Source organism: Panthera onca, chromosome D3 (genome assembly GCF_046562875.1).
Source record: "Panthera onca isolate mPanOnc1 chromosome D3, mPanOnc1 haplotype 2, whole genome shotgun sequence".
Classification (NCBI taxonomy): domain Eukaryota; kingdom Metazoa; phylum Chordata; class Mammalia; order Carnivora; family Felidae; genus Panthera; species Panthera onca.
Window position 1 is genome coordinate 12,688,914 of NC_138350.1, and position 18,584 is coordinate 12,707,497.

Below are 18,584 nucleotides of genomic sequence, written 5' to 3' on the forward strand. Positions count from 1 at the left end.
AAAGAATAATACTAATAATAATTAATTAAAAAGAACTTAAGCAAACTAGGAATTTAGAAGGCAGCTTTGATAATCTCAATGAAAGGAAATACTCCAAACGTCATGCCTGATGATGAAATTTTGAAAGCATTCCACCTAAAGTCATACCCAAGACAAGGGTACCCACTATCACTGGTTCTACTCAACTCTGTGTGAGAACACCCAGCCATCAGAATAAGTATAAGAAACAAATGTACAAACGCTAGAAAGAAAAGAACCAAAACGGTCACGATTCGCAGGCAATATGACCATCTACACTGGAAACCCACAAGAGTTGACAATTAGCTCCAATAATTTATTCAGCAAAGGGGATGATTATCAGATTTATATCTAAATATCAGTCGTATCCCTATACATCATCAATACTTAGAAAACATAATTTTAAAAATTACCATTTACATTAGCAGTAAATATTTAAGGTACTTAACGAGTAAGTCTGGCAAGAAGTTAAAGAACTTCATGAAGAAAACAATAAAATCTTTTTAAGGATATTAAAGACAACTTACACGTGTAGGGAGGCATCCCGTTCACAGACAGACTCAGGAGCAAAACACTGACAACACTGCTCGTATTAATCTATGAATCCAATCCAAAGTAAACTCTGGTACCGATTAACATCCTTATGGACTTCTGAAGGAGGCCGGTAAATTGATTCTAAATCTATAGAAGAGCAAAAGGCTAAGAAGAGCCAAGGAAATTCTGAAGAACTCAATGGGGGGGGGGGGGGGGGCCGGTCTGACCTACCAGGTACTAGTAAACAATAAAGTTACAGTAAGTAAGACAACAGGGTCTTGGTGCAGGGACGGATCAGAGACCAAGGGCATGAACGTGGGTCCAGGTGAGGAGAGGGCTTGCAGCCCGGCCGTTGCTTCATGGGCTGTGCACCCACACTATTCTCACCGGCCTCCTGACTCCTTTGCCCTGAGGACCCAGCCAGGGGCTCGGTGTTTGATTCTGCCAGGTGCCTGGCGTACGGACAAATTATTTTATTGCTCATCTGCACTGTTAGTGCACATTCACCGTAGCCTGAGAAGAAAAAATGATACTGTTACCATGCACAACTGTGCCCAGCAATACGTTTCTGTGGCAAATAATATGGCAACTGCAGTTTTAAATGCTTTAGATCATGCAGAGATCCTTGGTGGATTACTACATGGGCATTTAAGATTATTTTTGAGATATTTGGGGAAATCGGTTGGGTTACCTAGGCAGAGAGAACGGACTGAGAGAGCATATTCCCCATTTACAATCACGGAAAGTGGGTACCTGCTACCCAAAGCCACGCAATACGTGTAGAAAAGGGTATCTGGAAAAGAAAGGACGCCCATGCATACCATTTAAGGAAATATACATATGTAATGAACTATAAAAATTTGCATGGAAATAACAGAAACTTGCAGGTAACTGGTGGTTATCTCTGCAGAGGAGAGGAAGAAGGAGGGGATGAGGAATACCCAGGAGGCTCCAACTATTCAGGTTTTATTTTTTAAACTAGGGGGTAGAAATACAGAGACGAGTTACGCCTTTCTTCCAGGTATGAGTCACAAACTCTACTAGGTATATAAAGCACTGGGCCATCTCAATCTTCCAACTGCTTGAAAAACATGTGCTCCGTTTTCACAGAGGAAGAAACTGAGGCTCAGAGGAAGCCGAGGTCTGAACCCAGCCCGACACTAAAGCTCAGGTACTTTCTACTATACTGCTCATCACTCGCCAGAGGATATTACAAGGTCATTCAAAGCACAGGATATAATTAAATAACTTTGTTTCTTTTTCCTCTAAATGGCACATTTAATGAGAAGATAGTTCTGACTATGTGATGAACTATTTCTTTCACAAAAGCTAGACTACAGCTGAAAAAAAGCTTTATGTCCAATAGGACACCAAGCTTAAAGGAGAACAAAACAGAACTTGTTGACCTGGTCTACAAAATGCACATCAGTCACCAACCTTACCTAAAAGGGGCATCACTGATGATAAGAAACTGAGCATTTGCTGTGCACATGAGTGAAGAACTCGGCTACCCTGCTGTCTCCCCCTCCCCCACCCTCTCTCTCTCTCTCTCTCTCTCTCTCTCTCTCTCTCTCTCTCTCTCTCTGGTGAGGAGGGAGGGAGGGGAGATTTTATGGAAGACTGCAAAATAAGACTTTAAGAACTCTTTGATCTAGATGGACTTAACAGATATATTCAGAACATTCCATCCTAAAACGGCAGAATACGCGTTCTTTTCAAGTGCACATGTGACATTCTCCAGAACAGATCACATATTAGGTCACAAATCGAGCCTCAACAAATACAAAATGACTGAGATATACCATGCATCTTTTCTGACCACAATGCTATGAAACTTGAAGTCAACCACAAGAAATAATTTAGAAATAAAACAAATACAAGGAGGTTAAACAACATGCTACCGAACGTGAATGGGTCAACCAGGAAATCAAAGAAGAAATAAAAAAATACACAGAAACCAATGAAAATGAAAACACAATGGTCTAAAACCTCTGGATGCAGCAAAAGTGGTCCTAAGAGGGAAGTATATAGCAATACACAACTACATCAAGTAAGAAAAATCTCAAATCAACAACCTAAACTTGTACCTAAAGGAGCTAGAAAAAGAAAAATAAAACTAAAGCCAGCAGAAGAAGGGAAATAATAAAGATTAGAGCAGAAATAAATGATACAGAAACTACAAAAACAACAGGACAGATCCAGGAAACCAGGAGCCAGTTCTTTGAAAAAAATTAATAAAATTGATAAACCTCTAGTCAGACTTATCAAAAAAGAGTAAGGACCCACATAAATAAAATCACAAGTAAGAGAGGAGAAACAGAAATACAAACAATTAAAAGAGTACTATGAAAAACTACAAGCCAACAAATTGGACATCCTGGAAGTAATGGATACATTCCGAGAAGCATATTAACTACCAAAACTAAAACAGGAAGAAACAGAAAATTTGAACAGACCCATGACCAGCAAAGACATTGGATCAGTAGTAAAAAATCTCCCAACAAACAAAAGTCCAGGGCCAGATGGCTTCACAGGGGAATTTTACCAAACATTTAAAGAAGAGCTAATACCTATTCTTCTCAAACTATTCCAAAAAATAGAGAAAGAAGGAAAACTCCCAAATTCAATCTATGAAGACAGCATTACCCTGATACCAAAACCAGATACAGACACCACTCAAAAAGAAAACTACAGGGGCGCCTGGGTGGCTCAGTCGGTTAAGCGGCCGACTTCAGCTCAGGTCATGATCTCGTGGTCCGTGAGTTCGAGCCCCGCGTCGGGCTCCGTGCTGACAGCTCAGAGCCTGGAGCCTGTTTCAGATTCTGTGTCTCCCTCTCTCTGACCCTCCCCTGTTCATGCTCTGTCTCTCTATGTCTCAAAAATAAATAAACGTTAAAAAAAAAAAAAATTAAAAAAAAAAAAAGAAAAGAAAACTACAGGCCAATATCCCTGATGAACATGGATTCAAAAATTCTCAACAAGATACTAGCAAATTAAATCCAACAGTTCATTAAAAGAATTATTCACCACCATCAAGTGGGATTTCTTCCTGGGTGCCAGGGTGGTTCAACATTCACAAATCAATCAACATGATAAACCACATTAATAAAAGAAAGGATAAGAACCATACGAACATTTCCATGGATGCAGAAAAAGTTTCTGACACAGTACAACACCCGTTCATGATAAAAGCCTCCAACAAAGTAGGTTTCAAGGAAAATACCTCAACATCATAAAGGCCATATATGAAAAACACACAGCTAATATCCTCCTCAATGGGGAAAAACTGACAGCTTTCCCTCTACAGTCAGGAAAAAGACAGATGTTTACTTTCACCACTGCTATTTAACACAGTACTGGAAGTCCTAGCCTCAGCAACCAGACAACTGAAAGAAATAAAAAGGACCCAAATCGGTAATGAGGAAGTCAAACTTTCACTATCTGCAGAAGACATGATACTCTGTGTAGAAACCCTAAAAGACTCCACCAAAAAATTGCCAGAACTGATACACGAATTCAGTAACGTCAGTCGCAAGTTACAAAATCCACATATAGAAATCTGTTGCATTTCTATACAATAATGAAGCAGCAAAAAGAAATTAAGGAATCAATCCTATTTATAATTGCACCAAAAACTGTAAGATACCTAGGAATAAACCTAACCAAAGAGGTCAAAGATTTGTATGCTGAAAAATATAAAACACTGATGTAAGAAACTGAAGACACAAAAAAATGGAAAAACACTCCATACTCATGGATAAGAATAAATATTGTTAAAACGTGTAAACTACCCAAAGCGATTTACACATTTAATGCAATCCCTCTCAAAACACCAACAGCATTTTTCAGAGAGTTATAACAAACAATCCTAACATTTGTATGGAACCACAAAAGACTCCAAATAGCCAAAGCAACCTTGAAAAAGAAAAGCGAAGCTGGAGGCATCACAATTCCAGACTTCAAGCTATCTTGCAAAGCTGTAGTGATCTAAACGGTCTGGTGCTGACACAAAAATAGACATACAGATCAGTGAACAGAACAGAAAACCCAGAAATGAACCCACAACTATATGATCAATTAATCTTTGACAAAGCAGGAAAGAATATCCAATGGAGAAAAGACAGTCTCTTCAACAAATGGTGTTGGGAAAACTGGACAGCTCCACGCAAAAGAATGAAACTGGACCACTTTCTTACATCATTCATAAAAATAAATTCAAGATGGATGAAAGACCTAAACACGAGACAGGCAACCATTAAAATCATAGAGGGGAGCACAGGTAGCATCTTCTTTCTAAGTAGGTCTCCAGAGGCAAGAGAAACAAAAGCAAAAATAAACAAACGGGACTTCATCAAAATAAAAAGTTTCTGAGGTGCTTGGGTGGCTCAGTCAGTTAAGCGACCGACTTTGGCTCAGGTCATGACGGCAGGGTCTGTGGGTTCGAGCCCCGGGTCAGGTTCTGTGCTGACAGCTCCGAGACTGGAGCCTGCTTCGCTTTTTGTGTCTCGCCTCTCTCTCTGCCCACCCCTGCGAGTGCTCTGTCTCTCTCTCTCTCTCAAAAATAAAGAACAAAAAAATAAATAAAATAAAAAGTAAATAAATAAATAAAAAGTTTCTGCACAGCGAAGGAAACAATCAACAAAACCAAAAGACAACCTACAGAATGGGAAAAGACAGTTGCCAATGACATATCCAATAAAGGGTTAGTATCCAAAATATATTAAAAAAACTCATTAAAACTCAACACTACAAAAGCAAATAATCCAATTAAAAATGGGCGGAAGACACAAATAGACATTTTTTCAAAGAAGACATACAAATAGCCAACAGACACATGAAAAGATGCTCATCATCACTCGCCATCAGGGAAATACAAATCAAAACTACAATGACATATCACCTTACACTGTCAGAATGGTGAATATCAACAATACAAGAAACACCGTCGTGGATAAGGATGTGGAGAAAGGGGAATGAACCCTTGCACACTGTTGGTGGGAATGCAAACTGGTGCATCCATTCTGGAAAACAGTATGAAGCTTCCTCAAAAGGTTAATCCACCAATCACATTACTAGGTAATTATCCAAAGAATACAAAAATACTAATCCAAAGGGATATATGCTCCCTATGTTTATAGCAGCATTATCTACAATAGCCAAATTATGGAAGCAGCCCAAGTGTCCATCAACTGGTGAATGGATAAAAAAGATGTGGGGTGTATGTGTGTGTGTATACATATACATATATGTATATATGTATATATATGTGTGCATATGTATATATGTATGTGTGTGTATACATATACACATATACGTATATACACATGTCCGTATACATATATACATATACATATCCATATGTGTGTATATATAGTGGAATATTACTCAGCCATAAAAAAGAATGAAGTCTTACTATCTGGAAGGATGTGGATGGAACTTGAGGATATTATGCAAAACAAAATACATCAGAGAAAGACAAATACTACATGATTCCACTCATGTGTGGAATTTAAGAAATAAAACAAACAAAGGGGGAAAAAAAAAAGGCAAACCAAGAAACAGACTCTTAACTATAGAGAATAAACTGATGGTTACGGGGCGGGGGGGGGTGCACGGGGGGATGGGAGAAATAGGGGATGGAGATTCAGGAGTGCACGTGTTGTGATGGGCACCAAGTGTTGTACAGAAGTGCTGAATCACTAAATTGTACGCTGGAAACTAACATCACACCGTATGTCAACTAATTGGAATTTAAATAAAAACTTAAAAAAAAGTAAAAAGCAAGATTCCTTGTTAAACAAAAAACTCTTTGATCTGATCTGCTTTGCAACGAAAGGATTTTAAGATCCACCTAAAATCCTGAACTCCTAGTCCTACTCTTTTTTTTTTTAAGTTTATTTAGTTTGGGGCACCTGGGTGACTCAGCTGGTTAAGTGTCCGACTTCGGCTCAGGTTCGGGATCTTGCGGTTCATGAGTTCCAGCCCCACGTGGGGCTCTGTGCTGACAGCGTGGGGCCTGGAACCTGCTTCAGATTCTGTGTCTCCCTCACTCTCTGCCCCTCCCCATTCACACACACTGTTTCTCCAAAATAAACAAACTTAAACATGTTTTTTAATGTTTATTTATTTTGGAGAAAGAGTGTGCATGTGCATGCGGGTGTGGGGCAGAGAGCGAGGGAGGCAGACTCCACGCGGTCTGTGCAGAGCCAGACACAGTGTTTGATCTCAGGAATTGTGAGAGCGGAAATCAAGAGGCAGATCCTTAGCCAACTGAGCCATACAGGTGCTCCTCTATTCCTCTTTTTTTTTTAACGTTTATTTAATTTTGAGAGACAGAAAGAGACAGAGTGCGAATGAGGGAGAGGCACAGAGAGAGGGAGACACAGAAAGGAAGCAGGCTCCAGGCTGTCAGCACAGAGCCTGACTCAGGGCTTGAACTCATGAATGTGAGATCATGACCTGAGCTGAAGTCGGACGCTTAGTCGACTGAGCCACCCAGGCACCCCTAGTCCTAGTCTTTATACTTACTTTTAGATGACTGTAAATTCACATGCAGCTTTAAGAAGTGATACAGAAAGATCCAGAGTGCCCTTCTCTCAGAACCAGAATACGGACACTGATGGCCAAGGAACAAGACAGCTGCCCCCCCCCCCCCCCCAAACCGTGCCCTAGTCGACCTCTGTTCCGTTACCACACTTCCTCTCAGCACAGTGGGAGTGAATCCCGAGGACCAATCACAACATATGGCATGGGTGGCTCACCCTTCTGCACCTTGGCACCACCTTAACAAGAAGTGACTGGGGAAGTTGACAGGTTCCAGCGGGACCCCCAACTGCCGGGCAATTGTCAAGTAGAGCAGAGACATGCTGATCGGAATTCCTGTTCTTCGAATCAAAACCTGAAGGAGAAAAAAAATCCTTTAGCTTCACAGAAACGAACGCTCCCTTCTCATTCCTTCAAAGCAAGTCCTTACTAGGCACTCACTGTGCATCAGGAACGACACTAGGTTTTGTGGTTTAAGTGGATGAAGATTTGCTTTTTTTTAGATCAAGGCTCTGCAAACTGCAGTCCGCGGGCCAAGTCCACCACTTGTTTCTGTACGGCCCGCATGAGAAGAGCTTTCCCGTTTTTTAGTGTTTAAAGAAAGTCTAAAGAATACCGTTTTGTGACACATTAAAAATTACATGAAACTCAAATTTCTATGTCCGTGTATACAGTTTCATTGGAACACAGCCGCACCCGTTTGTTTTGGTAACGTCTGTGCCCCCTTTCAACTACAATGGCAGAACTAAGCAGTTGGGACACAGAGCATCTGGCTTGCCAAACCAAAAGGCCTGTTTGGCCCTTTACAGAAAAAGTCTACAGACCTGTGATCTAGGCTGTTCTTCCATTTTTTTAAGTTTCATTTATTTTGAGACAAAAAGAGAGAGAATGAGCAGGGGAGGGGCAGGGGGAAAGGGAAAGAGAGACAATGCCAAGCAGGCTCCGCTCTGTCAGCGCAGATAGGCTGTTCTTCCAAAAGAATTTAAGGTCATTTCAAGGAAAGTGTATGAAATACGACAGAAAAAGATTAGCATACAGAGCAACAGAATAGATCTGAAAACAGTGTCAAGAAGGAAGCACATAAAAACGAAGTATCAATTTGGCCAAAACGGCTGGCCAGATTTCTTCCAACGCTTCTAGAAGCCAGTGTAGGAAAAAGATACGATTAGTTTCACAGTTTAGTGTTCATGAGACACAAATTAACCGAACAAAGTCAGAGAAATGTGTATTTCTAGACAGGAAATGATCAAGGGTTTTCACACAGAGGACACTATAAAGAAATAAAAATCCATAGCAATACCCTTACAGTGGAGGCAAAAGTGAGTTTCACTGGGCATTGAGAGATGAAAAGACCATGTATCTGTGCCCCAAACTATACAATTTATCAAAAATGAGCTTTCAAAAAGACATATGATTATGTTTTAATACACCCACATTTACCTGGTGCATGTATAAGTTTAGGGCATTATAGTAATCCATTCGGTTCCCCTTAAACTTCAGCTGGTCATAAAGGACGTAGTTCATGGCGTCCAGCACCTGGCTCTGGAGTTCTATCTCCATTATCATGGAGGATTCACCTGAAACACAGAGATCTACTCTGAGGACAGAAGCACTGGCAAGGCTGTGACCAGCATCCCAAATGACCTGTCACACGCAGACACTGGCAATGTCCTAACAATACTCAGTAGGTGCTGCCAGTCCAGGGTGGAGGAAAGAATATGAAGTTAAAGTCTTTCACATTTCCAAGTGAACATGTGGTTGTGTCATTAACTGCTTCTTTGGTGACATAATGGAAACATACTACAGAATTTCTCACATTAACCAATAGCTCTGCTAGGTTTTCTTTTGCAAATACAGTTGGATCCAAAGCAATTCCACACCTGCCTTGAAGGCCAAGCTGGGGTGGCGACTGTTCATGCCCCGGAGGGTTTTGCAGACCAGCTCTACGATGTTGTCAATCTGGGCCTGGATATCTTTGAGGCTGATGTCAGAGAGAGGATTGCAGTATTGGTCAATATATACAGCGCCTGAAAATAAACAGGAGTCACTGAATAAATTCCTATTTCTGCCCTCGTCCTATTAGTTGGTCACTCAGCACAGACACTTGGGGCCATCCTTCTTTCCACCACCTGCCAGATAAGCTTCATCTGTAGATGCCAGACCCTGCTGCTGATACATGGAAAAGGAGCAACCTTCTCACAACAAAGGAGTTCACACACTTTATTTTATTTTATTTTATTTTATTTTTTTTTCAACGTTTTTTATTTATTTTTGGGACAGAGAGAGACAGAGCATGAACGGGGGAGGGGCAGAGAGAGAGGGAGACACAGAATCTGAAACAGGCTCCAGGCTCCGAGCCATCAGCCCAGAGCCTGACGCGGGGCTCGAACTCACAGACCGCGAGATCGTGACCTGGCTGAAGTCGGACGCTTAACCGACTGCGCCACCCAGGCGCCCCCACACACTTTATTTTAAAAAAATAAAATAGGGGCACCTGGGTGGATGGCTCAGTCAGTTGGGTGTCCGGCTTCGGCTCAGGTCATGATCTCACAGTTCGTGGGTTCCAGCCCCACGTCAGGCTCTGTGCTGACAGCTTGGAGCCTGGAGCCTGCTTCGGGTTCTGTGTCTCCCTCTCTCTCTGCTCTTCCCCAGTTTGCACTGTCTCTCCCTCTCTCAAAAATAAGTAATAAACATTAAAAAAATATATATTTTTTTAAATAAAAATAAACCAAACTCTCTCTCAAAGGTCATGGACTCAAGAAACCACGTGATATGCAGCATATTCCCATACTCTATTACAAAGAGGAATAAATGCTATAAAGGAGATCTTCCCAAGAACTCTGAACACTTAATGGCATAAGCCAGTTCCTTTACTTAAAAAAAAATTTAAAAAGCTGAAAGCCCTCACAATGACAGATTTCCACAAACTGTACCCCTCAAAGGTGAAATAGTAAATGAACTCTGGAGATAACTATACCTCTGAATTACAGAAATAGTGACACTCAGGGGACCTGTAGCCAAAGACTTGTACAAAGTACACTGGAGACACGGTGTCTTGAAAATCACCTCTCTGCTCTTTATTACCTTGGGTCGTTTTCTTTTGTTTTGTATGTATTTGTTTAGAATCACGTACGTATGTATGTATTTAGAATACTAGGCAGGCTCTGCCCCGGCAGCGTGGAGCCCAATGAAGGGCTCCACACAGGGCTCGAACCCACAAGTTGTGAGATCACGACCCCAGCTGAAGTCAAGAGTCAGACGCCTACATGACTGAGCCACCCAGGCGCCCCGACCTTAGGTCATTTTCTAGCCAGATGCCAAAGGGCTAACTTGATCATTTGGTTATAAGACAATTTCACTTGGGAAGCGGCAGTTACTGCTTTTTTTTTTAAGTCATTTAAATTCAATTTAGGATCTTGACCCGCTACTCAACATCCCAAAGGAGCTGAAGGCAGTGAACAAGAGTTGGGACCCCAGTGCTAATTTTGCCACTAGCCAGGGATTGGCTCCTGGGCTTCCTCGGGATGGAGTTTCCTCACCTGTTGGCTGCAGGACTTCTCCAAAGTCCATTCCATCCTAATGCTATGATTCCTAGACTTTGTTAATAGTTATCAGATTATTCTTGTCAGTCACCAAGAATCAAAACCTTGGAGCCAACTTCCTGCTCAATCACTTAAAAACTTTCAATGGCTACCCAGTGCCTACAGTACTGATTGGATGAGTTATGGAAAATCATGTTACTTTGTATTTGGAAGATGAAAAAGAAGCAATCCTCTCTATAAACAAGCTACAGAAAACACACCCTGTTAAACTGTTCCTGACTGTGGAATGAACAGCAGAGTGGGGGACTCTCAACTCCAGTACACATAGAAAATTCCAGGGTGATAAGGCTGTTTGATTTTAATCAACTGAAACAGATTTTTCACTGCCTTCTGGATATGAGACTTTCACACAATCAGTAAGAATCCACACTGGGCACCATGGAATATGCAGTGGATCATAATAACGTTAAAGGACCAGGGACACAAGAAAGTTAATGATCAGTTGGAGAAAAATGCCCGCACCTGAAACAGACATTAACCATGGTCTACTAGTCAATGCTACTGCCTGCACCCCTCCCGAGGCAAGTAAAATCTGCACGCGTTGCAGTAGTCAGCAGAAGCTCAGCGGAAGTTACACAGGACCTGGAACTCTTGCGGGCAAGCAGGATTTGAGAGGGGGATACCACTAACGAAGATACAAAGCCAGGAGGGAGGACAACACTGGCCGGAGCAAAGGGTGTGTTTTGGAGAGTAATGGGGAAAAGTCTGGGGCTAGGGGAGGTCCGGATTACAGAAGGCACCGAAAAGCAACAACAAACAAACAAAGGAAATCAGGTGGCCACTCGGAGTGGTGGAAAGGCCAGGTTTCAGGCTGGACTAGCACTAGGGGGTCAGAAGCCATGAGGCTCAGGGAAGCAAGTGCTACTCAGAAAGCTGCTGCTGGGAGAGCTGGTGACAGCCCGCACGACAACAGTAACAGAGCGGGGACAGGACCACGGAAATGCTGGCAAGGAAGAAAACCGGCGAACTGGGTAAATTGTGGGGAGCAGGGAATGAAAGTGAACGGACAGGCGTATCTGTACTCCGTAACCATGACTTATGGGAGCGTTTGTGTGATACGCTAGGAATTTAAAGTAGTTAAAAGAAAAAATTAAGTCACATTTTGTTCTTGCCCGATTTAGCAGGAACAGAAAGTTATTCCCTTCACCGCGTCCGTCCACTCAACTTCTTCCTCCTCACTTCTCATTATGGACAAGCAGACTCACTGATGCGCGAGGGCACTTCATCCTCCTTAAACTCCAACCAGGGAGGTGAAGGGATCTGCATGAGGTCCCATGGAGACAAAACTGGATACATTTATTTCTGATTCGGAAATGACGCTTGAAAGCTTAGACAAACAGGGAATTTAACCTCATTAGCTAAAATATCAGCCTCGTGCTTTGAACTGATGGTGCATCTTCAGAAGGCGCTGTCTTGCTTCAGCTGACGGCCAAATATTCTGGCAAAATCTGAGCTCTAGGGTGAGCAGTTCTGCCTACCTAAGTGATCAGACCACACAATCCCACCTCCAGAAGCCCACGCGGCCCAGCCCGGTCCACGTTTCCACTGCTCCACCCTTGGGGACGGTATCCACTACTGCTGAGAGCGACAACTTAGCTGCCTATTGGAAGATCATCGCTGAGATCTCACCTTCAAGGTACGATTCATAGTCATCAGGCTGCTGAAGAAATGCCTTTAGGTTATTTAAAATTTTCTGTTGGCGTAGGTAGTAAAGAATTTTTTTAGCGTAGTACTTCCAAGTCAGAGCTTTTCTGGAAAACAAACAAACAAGCCAATGAGAATCAAGACACTATAAAAACCTCCGATTACTTTTTTTTTTTTTACTTCCCTTCACACTAATTACAGCATGTAAAGAGTCTACTTAACAAGAAGAATATAATTGGTTCATGACCACACAGCACTTGTTATCACAGAAGCAGACAACACAATTTAGGACTTTGCATCTGTAATGTAACACTGAATCAGTAGTGCTGAAATCCAAGAAACACTGACCCGCGTGGCTTCAGATTGACTAAAAGGAAATCCAAGAGAAACCCGAAAAGCTGGGGCTTTTCAGCTGGGGCTGAAAAGTTGGTCGAGGCTCAGGAGCTAGGGGTGAGGCGTCTGGAATCCTTTGCTGGCCGCTGGGCACCTGCCTCAGGGAACTCAGGCCCTGGGCGGCCGACCTTCTCTACGATCACGGCCATGGTGATCTCATCCAGTCTCATGGTTTCAAATATTGTTTCTGGCAGCCTTCAACTTATTTCCCAGAACATACTTCTCCTTACGTGCAACTGCTACTCCACATCCCCGCTCGGATATCCGGTGAGCTCCTGAAATGTCTCGGGTGAACGCGACTCTGCTGCTGCAGTCAGGCCGCAAACCTTGGGGCCACCCTGCCCTCCTTGGTGGCCTGCTCTCGCAGACCATTCCAGCCATCCACCAGAGCTATCAGTTCCATCTTCAACGTGTATCGGACAGGTGAACACTTCTCACTAGCTCATCTGCGTCCTCACTGAGCTTCCAGCTTCAAATCCTGCCCCTCCACACGGCAGCCAGAGCGCTTCAGTTAACATGTTAAGTCACGGCACAAAAATCCCGTACCCAAGTCTCCAGGGATTTTCCACCTCGCTCAAAGTAAAAGCTCCAGTCCTAACGACGGTGCGTTAAACTCTTGCCCCATGACCTCTCTAACCTCAATTCCTGCTATTCCCCATCTCTGTCCGGCCTCCAGCCACACTGGCTTCCCTGCTGTGCCATCATGCTCGGTGGTGCTCACCTGGGGCCTCAGCACTCTCAGGTCCTTGACTGGAAGGTTCGTTCCCTGGAGATTTGCAACCTCCACCCTCACCCCCTTTCAGGTTTTCATTCAAATGCCATTTTGAGTAAGGCCTTCTCCCCTCTCCCCGCTTCACCCTCTTGCCTGGATAGTATCTGTCTAGAGCCCCCTCTCCTCTTCTAATGTACTAAATCATCTTACTAGGTTAGTGACTCTCTCCCCCACTGGAAGGTAAGCCCCACAGACGCAGTGCTTTCTGTTGTCGTTCACCGCTGTATCCTCAGTGCCCGGGATAGGTCTGGCACACAGCAGAAGCTCAATAAATACTTGCTAGTGGATGAGATACTTCACCAGACATACCAAATGCACATGGGGATCATGGGAAACAGGGTGACAGCGATTACTTTATCTGCGTGACTTCAGAAATAAAGGCCTCTCACTCTTCAGTTAGTAAATGACCGTCAGCAGAGCTAGGTTCCACCAGCCTTTTAACCTTTGAGTTGTAAAGTGTGTCAATCTAGAAAAGTGCATGAAACAAGTAAGCAGCTTAATGCATTAGTATAAGGCAAACAACCCTGTATCCACCACTCAGGCCGAGAAACTTTGCAGACACCCCAGAAGTACTCCAAGACCCTCTCCTCCCATCCACAGCAATCACAACCCGCACCTCCATGCTCATCACTGCCTCACCAAACGTACAGCCCTAAACTCTCTAGCCAGTTTTGAGGTCTTTCAAGTCCCTTAATCCACAGGATCCCCTCCATCTTTTCTGTCCCTTGCACTTTATTTGCTGAAGAAACCTGGTTGTGTGACCTGAATTTCCCAGTCTGGAATCTGCTGACTGCATCCACAAGGTATAGTTTCACATGCTCTTCTGTCTTCTGAATTCCCTGCAAATTGGATGTAGAGGCTTGATCAGATTCAGATTCTGTTTATTTGGCAAGGAAGTCCTTCCATCAGGAGGCAATCGCGCCTTGGCTGTCTCTTTGGTGACGTTAGCAGCCACTGCTCCTCAGTGCCCAGGTCTGTTAATTCGTTAGAGGTCGCAAAGTGGCGATATTCTAATTCCACCATCCCTTCTTCATTTATTAGCCAGAGTATTTCTATAAGGAATAATTTCCTCTCATCTACTATTTGGCTCCCCCAACGGCACAATATATAGGAAAGGCGGGATAAATGCTCATGTCTTTCCTTTTACTGTTTTTCAAAATAATAATTTGGATTTCTATTACCCTCCAGAGGTGAACAATTAGTTGTTGCTAAGTATTATTATGAACTAGCGGAGCTAAACGCAGTTGGTGTGTTTCAACCCATTCCAGTTATTATCCACGCTACTGCTCAAATCCTATCTCTGGCCAATGGAAGCCTCTCCACGTTGGTCCCTGAACACTTACAACATGAAATATTGGTACTTCTCCTGATACCTGGTTCCAGGCTTTCAAGATTCTCCAGCCTGATCTTTTACAATTCCTGTATAAGACCTAGAATCAGCCCTTTCCCCAAAACCCTGGCTTCTTTTGATGGGAAATGGTATATTAAGACCACTGTCTGACTACTAGGGATCATCATTTCTACTAGGCTGGTTGTTGTTTCTGAACCTTTTCAATGGATAGAAATAATAAATCTCATGTATCTATGTGTGTATACACACACACACACACACACACACATACACCTACATTATTTTTAAATATACATCAGGAATTCATACTGACACTTCTAAATCAAATTCAGAACTATAGTTTTTACCAGTTTCTATTCTGTATCTATAGCTTTCTTTCTTCCAGGAATACTCTACTTATCCAGGATACCAGAGATGACTTAGAATATCACCTAGTTACTCGTCTGCTTTATTCCACATCTCTCTTAGAAACATACATATACCAAGCCTCAGAATAACGAGACCAATATATTTATCACCTTGATGAGTACTGAAAAGAGCTAAATTTATTTTGCTTACATTCTGCCCTATTCTCTGCTCAGCTTTTTAAACAGTTGTACTACATCTATATTAAAAGGGTTTACGGCCATTACATACAATACCTTCTACCCTATTAACTGTCACTTGGATGTAATCCTACAAATAAATACGGATTTGATGGTCACCATTAGTCCTTGTGTCAGTGTCTCTCTGGTTGTTTTGGTTGTCTGACACTGTCCTATTTTCTAGAACATTTCTCATGAAGGGCTCAAAAGTCCCTGAGTCCTTGCAAGTTGGTAAGTTTGGGTCTGCAGTCTTTATACTTGGAAGTCAGTTTGGCTGGATATAAAAATCCTTGGCTGACATTTTTGATCCTTGAGCATCTTAAATATGTTATTGTTTTTTCCTCTGACACAGAGCAGTTGTTGAAAAGTCTGATGATATTCTGATTTTCTTTCCCTTGTAAGTGACTTCATCTTTTTTGCTTGGATGCCCAAAGGACTTTTCTTTTAAAATCCAGTAGGTTTACTGAAATGTTTCAGTGATGGTCACTCTGGGTCATTTTCTCAAGTACAGTGTATGCCATTTTTAATATGTTGTTTCAAATCTTTATTGAAGATGTACTCTTTTTAAAGACCACACAGAACACCATAAAAGCAAAATATTTTCAAATATCCAGAGATTAATGCTTTAGCATTTTTGGAAAACTATCCTTCTTCCTTTTTATACTTTCTGTATTTGCACAATAAGCATTTGCCGGGAATGAAAACAAACAGGCTCCTTCAAGAATACCCAAAATATTTACAAATGTAAAGTATCCCAAAATATTTACAAACGTGAGCATATTCCCTGTCATTTAAAAACAACCCTGTTTTAGGCTCAAATTATGTCAGGCCAAGGGGTGACATATCTATGACATTTACTTCTAAAAAGATGATAACACTATACTTTTTTTTTTAATTAAAAAAAAATTTTTTTAATATTTATTTTTGAAGGAGAAAGAGACAGCATGTGAGCAGGGGATGGACAGAGAGTGGGAGACACAGAATCCAAAGCAGGCTTCAGGCTCTGAGTTGTCAGCACAGACCTTGATGTGGGGCTCGAACCCATGAGCTGTGATCATGACCTGAGCTGGTCAGACACTTAACTGACTAAGCCACCCAGGTGCCCCAACAGTATACTTTTTAATTGGCTGTGCCTATTTAGTCATTTTGCCAACGAGAGAGGTGAAAAAAGCAATATTTTGTTACTACTTAACATTTCTGTGAAGAGTAAATTTAAAGATCTACATGATTCTCAGCTACTTGGATTTGCTCTTTTCTGAATGTCCTCCTCCTTCGTACATTTTTCAATTTCCTCTTAAAAATTTTAAGAATTCTATTGGCTTTCTTTACAGTTTCTTTGCTCATAGGGAAGTTTATTTCTTATTGAAAAACCCTTTGTCTATATTCTTGTACTGCTTTTGTATTATCAGTCTTGGTTAGGTAGGTCTCCCTAGATTGGACACGAAGTCTATTTAATTGAGGGATTTTCATTGTGATAACTTTTAAATTTAGGTAATTTAATCTTGTGGAACTTAATTTTGCTACATGATGTTCTAATTTCTTCCAGATGAATATTCAGTTACCTCCAATACTATTTATTAAATATGCCATCTTTCCCCCTCTGACTTTAAATAGATTATCTTCTATGCTGGGACCTGTTTCTGAATTATTATCACTGATGTCGCTCTCAACTTTCATTTAAACATTACATTGTTTTGATTACAGCTAGCTTTATCATATGCCCTATCATCTAGTGATGCAAGTCTTACATCGTGATTATTTAAAAATTGTTTTTTCTGGCTTTTCTAGTGAATTTATTGTTCTCAATATATTTTATGCCAATATTATCCAATTAAAACACACACAAAAAAAACTCCTGTCCCCAAACTCTTTTTGGAACTGAAATGGAATGGCACTAGGGTTATGTGTTAATTTTAGAAGAACTGACATTTTTGTGATAATAAGTCTCCCCACCCAAGGACACGCTTTTATGTTTTTCAATAACATTCTATAGCCTGACCTGGGACACTCATTCCTACGAGCCTATTACTTAGAAATGACACCACGAAAAACATCACCCTCCCCAGGAACATAAGATGGAGAAGGTAGTGGTTATTCATCGATAGCAGGGTAGTTAAATAAACTGTGGTACATACTGTAAACAGTAAACGGCTGTTAATAAAATGAATCAAATCAGTTGATTAGATTTCCACAAGGTAATGCTGAATGAGAAAAAAAAAGATACAGGAAAGTACCTATTTAATGATCACAATTTTGTGAAATAACGATGTGCTCCCATCCCCACGTATGTCGATGCATATTGGCATGAGGAACACAACCTAAGGTGGCAACCTAAGTTAATTACAGGGGCGGGGCTGGGAAACCAACACAAATGGAGGGAGTAAGGAGGAAGGGAGAAACAGCATAAGCAAAAAGAAACAAAGTCTGCACTCAACATCAAATCAAAACTAAAACAACTTGGAGCGCCTGGGTGGCTCAGTCGGTTGAGCCTCCGACTTCGGCTCAGGGCATGGTCTCGCAGTTTGTAAGTTCAAGCCCCGTGTCGGGCTCTGTGCTAACAAACAGCTCAGAGCCTGGAACCTGCTTCGGATTCTGTGTGTGTCTCTCTCTCCCTGTCCCCTGCTCATGCTCTGCCTCTCTCTCTCAAGGACGAATAAATGTTAAAAAAAAAATTAAAAGATAACTAATAAACTTAGTATATATGTTACATTTATGTATTTTAAAGTATATGCATACATATGTAAAAAAGACAGCCAGCTTTTATTTTTAAGGCTGCACAATGCTGACTATTAGATCATACTTTAATTCATTTATAGATAAACCAAAATAGAAACGGAAAAATGACCTCTGCATCTGAACTCATCCAAGGCCTAGAATAGTGGCACATCTTACCTCTCCCCTACAGTTGTTCCACTGATAGACATTTCTCTCTCCTAAATCCCTTTAAAAACAAGAAGAATACCTTACTTCTTGTTTGTGAGACATATCACAATGAGCTCTCTTAAGGAAGATGCTAAGCTATGTTTCTACCTTCCATCACTAATAGTTTCCAAACTGTTAGAGCAGAAAACCTTTTCCACAGGTATGTTACACTGGAAGCCAAGTCATCTTTTTAGGTAAATTGGAAATTAACCTTCACAGCA

The 18,584-nt window shown here is 41.7% G+C and overlaps 1 protein-coding gene across 3 annotated transcripts in view; it reads right to left on the reverse strand.

Annotated features, from left to right (window-relative positions):
- The window catches only part of FBXO21 (F-box protein 21), a 49,252-nt gene that overhangs the window by 26,370 nt on the left and 4,298 nt on the right, over window positions 1-18,584 (reverse strand). For all 3 annotated transcript variants that reach the window (XM_078435750.2, XM_078435749.2, XM_078435751.2), the window contains exons 4-7: window positions 12,327-12,448; window positions 8,976-9,122; window positions 8,536-8,672; window positions 7,314-7,450 (exon numbers count right to left, since the gene is read on the reverse strand). In XM_078435750.2, coding sequence (XP_078291876.1) covers window positions 7,314-7,450; window positions 8,536-8,672; window positions 8,976-9,122; window positions 12,327-12,448 — 543 coding nt within the window. The remainder of the gene's footprint in view (window positions 1-7,313; window positions 7,451-8,535; window positions 8,673-8,975; window positions 9,123-12,326; window positions 12,449-18,584) is intronic.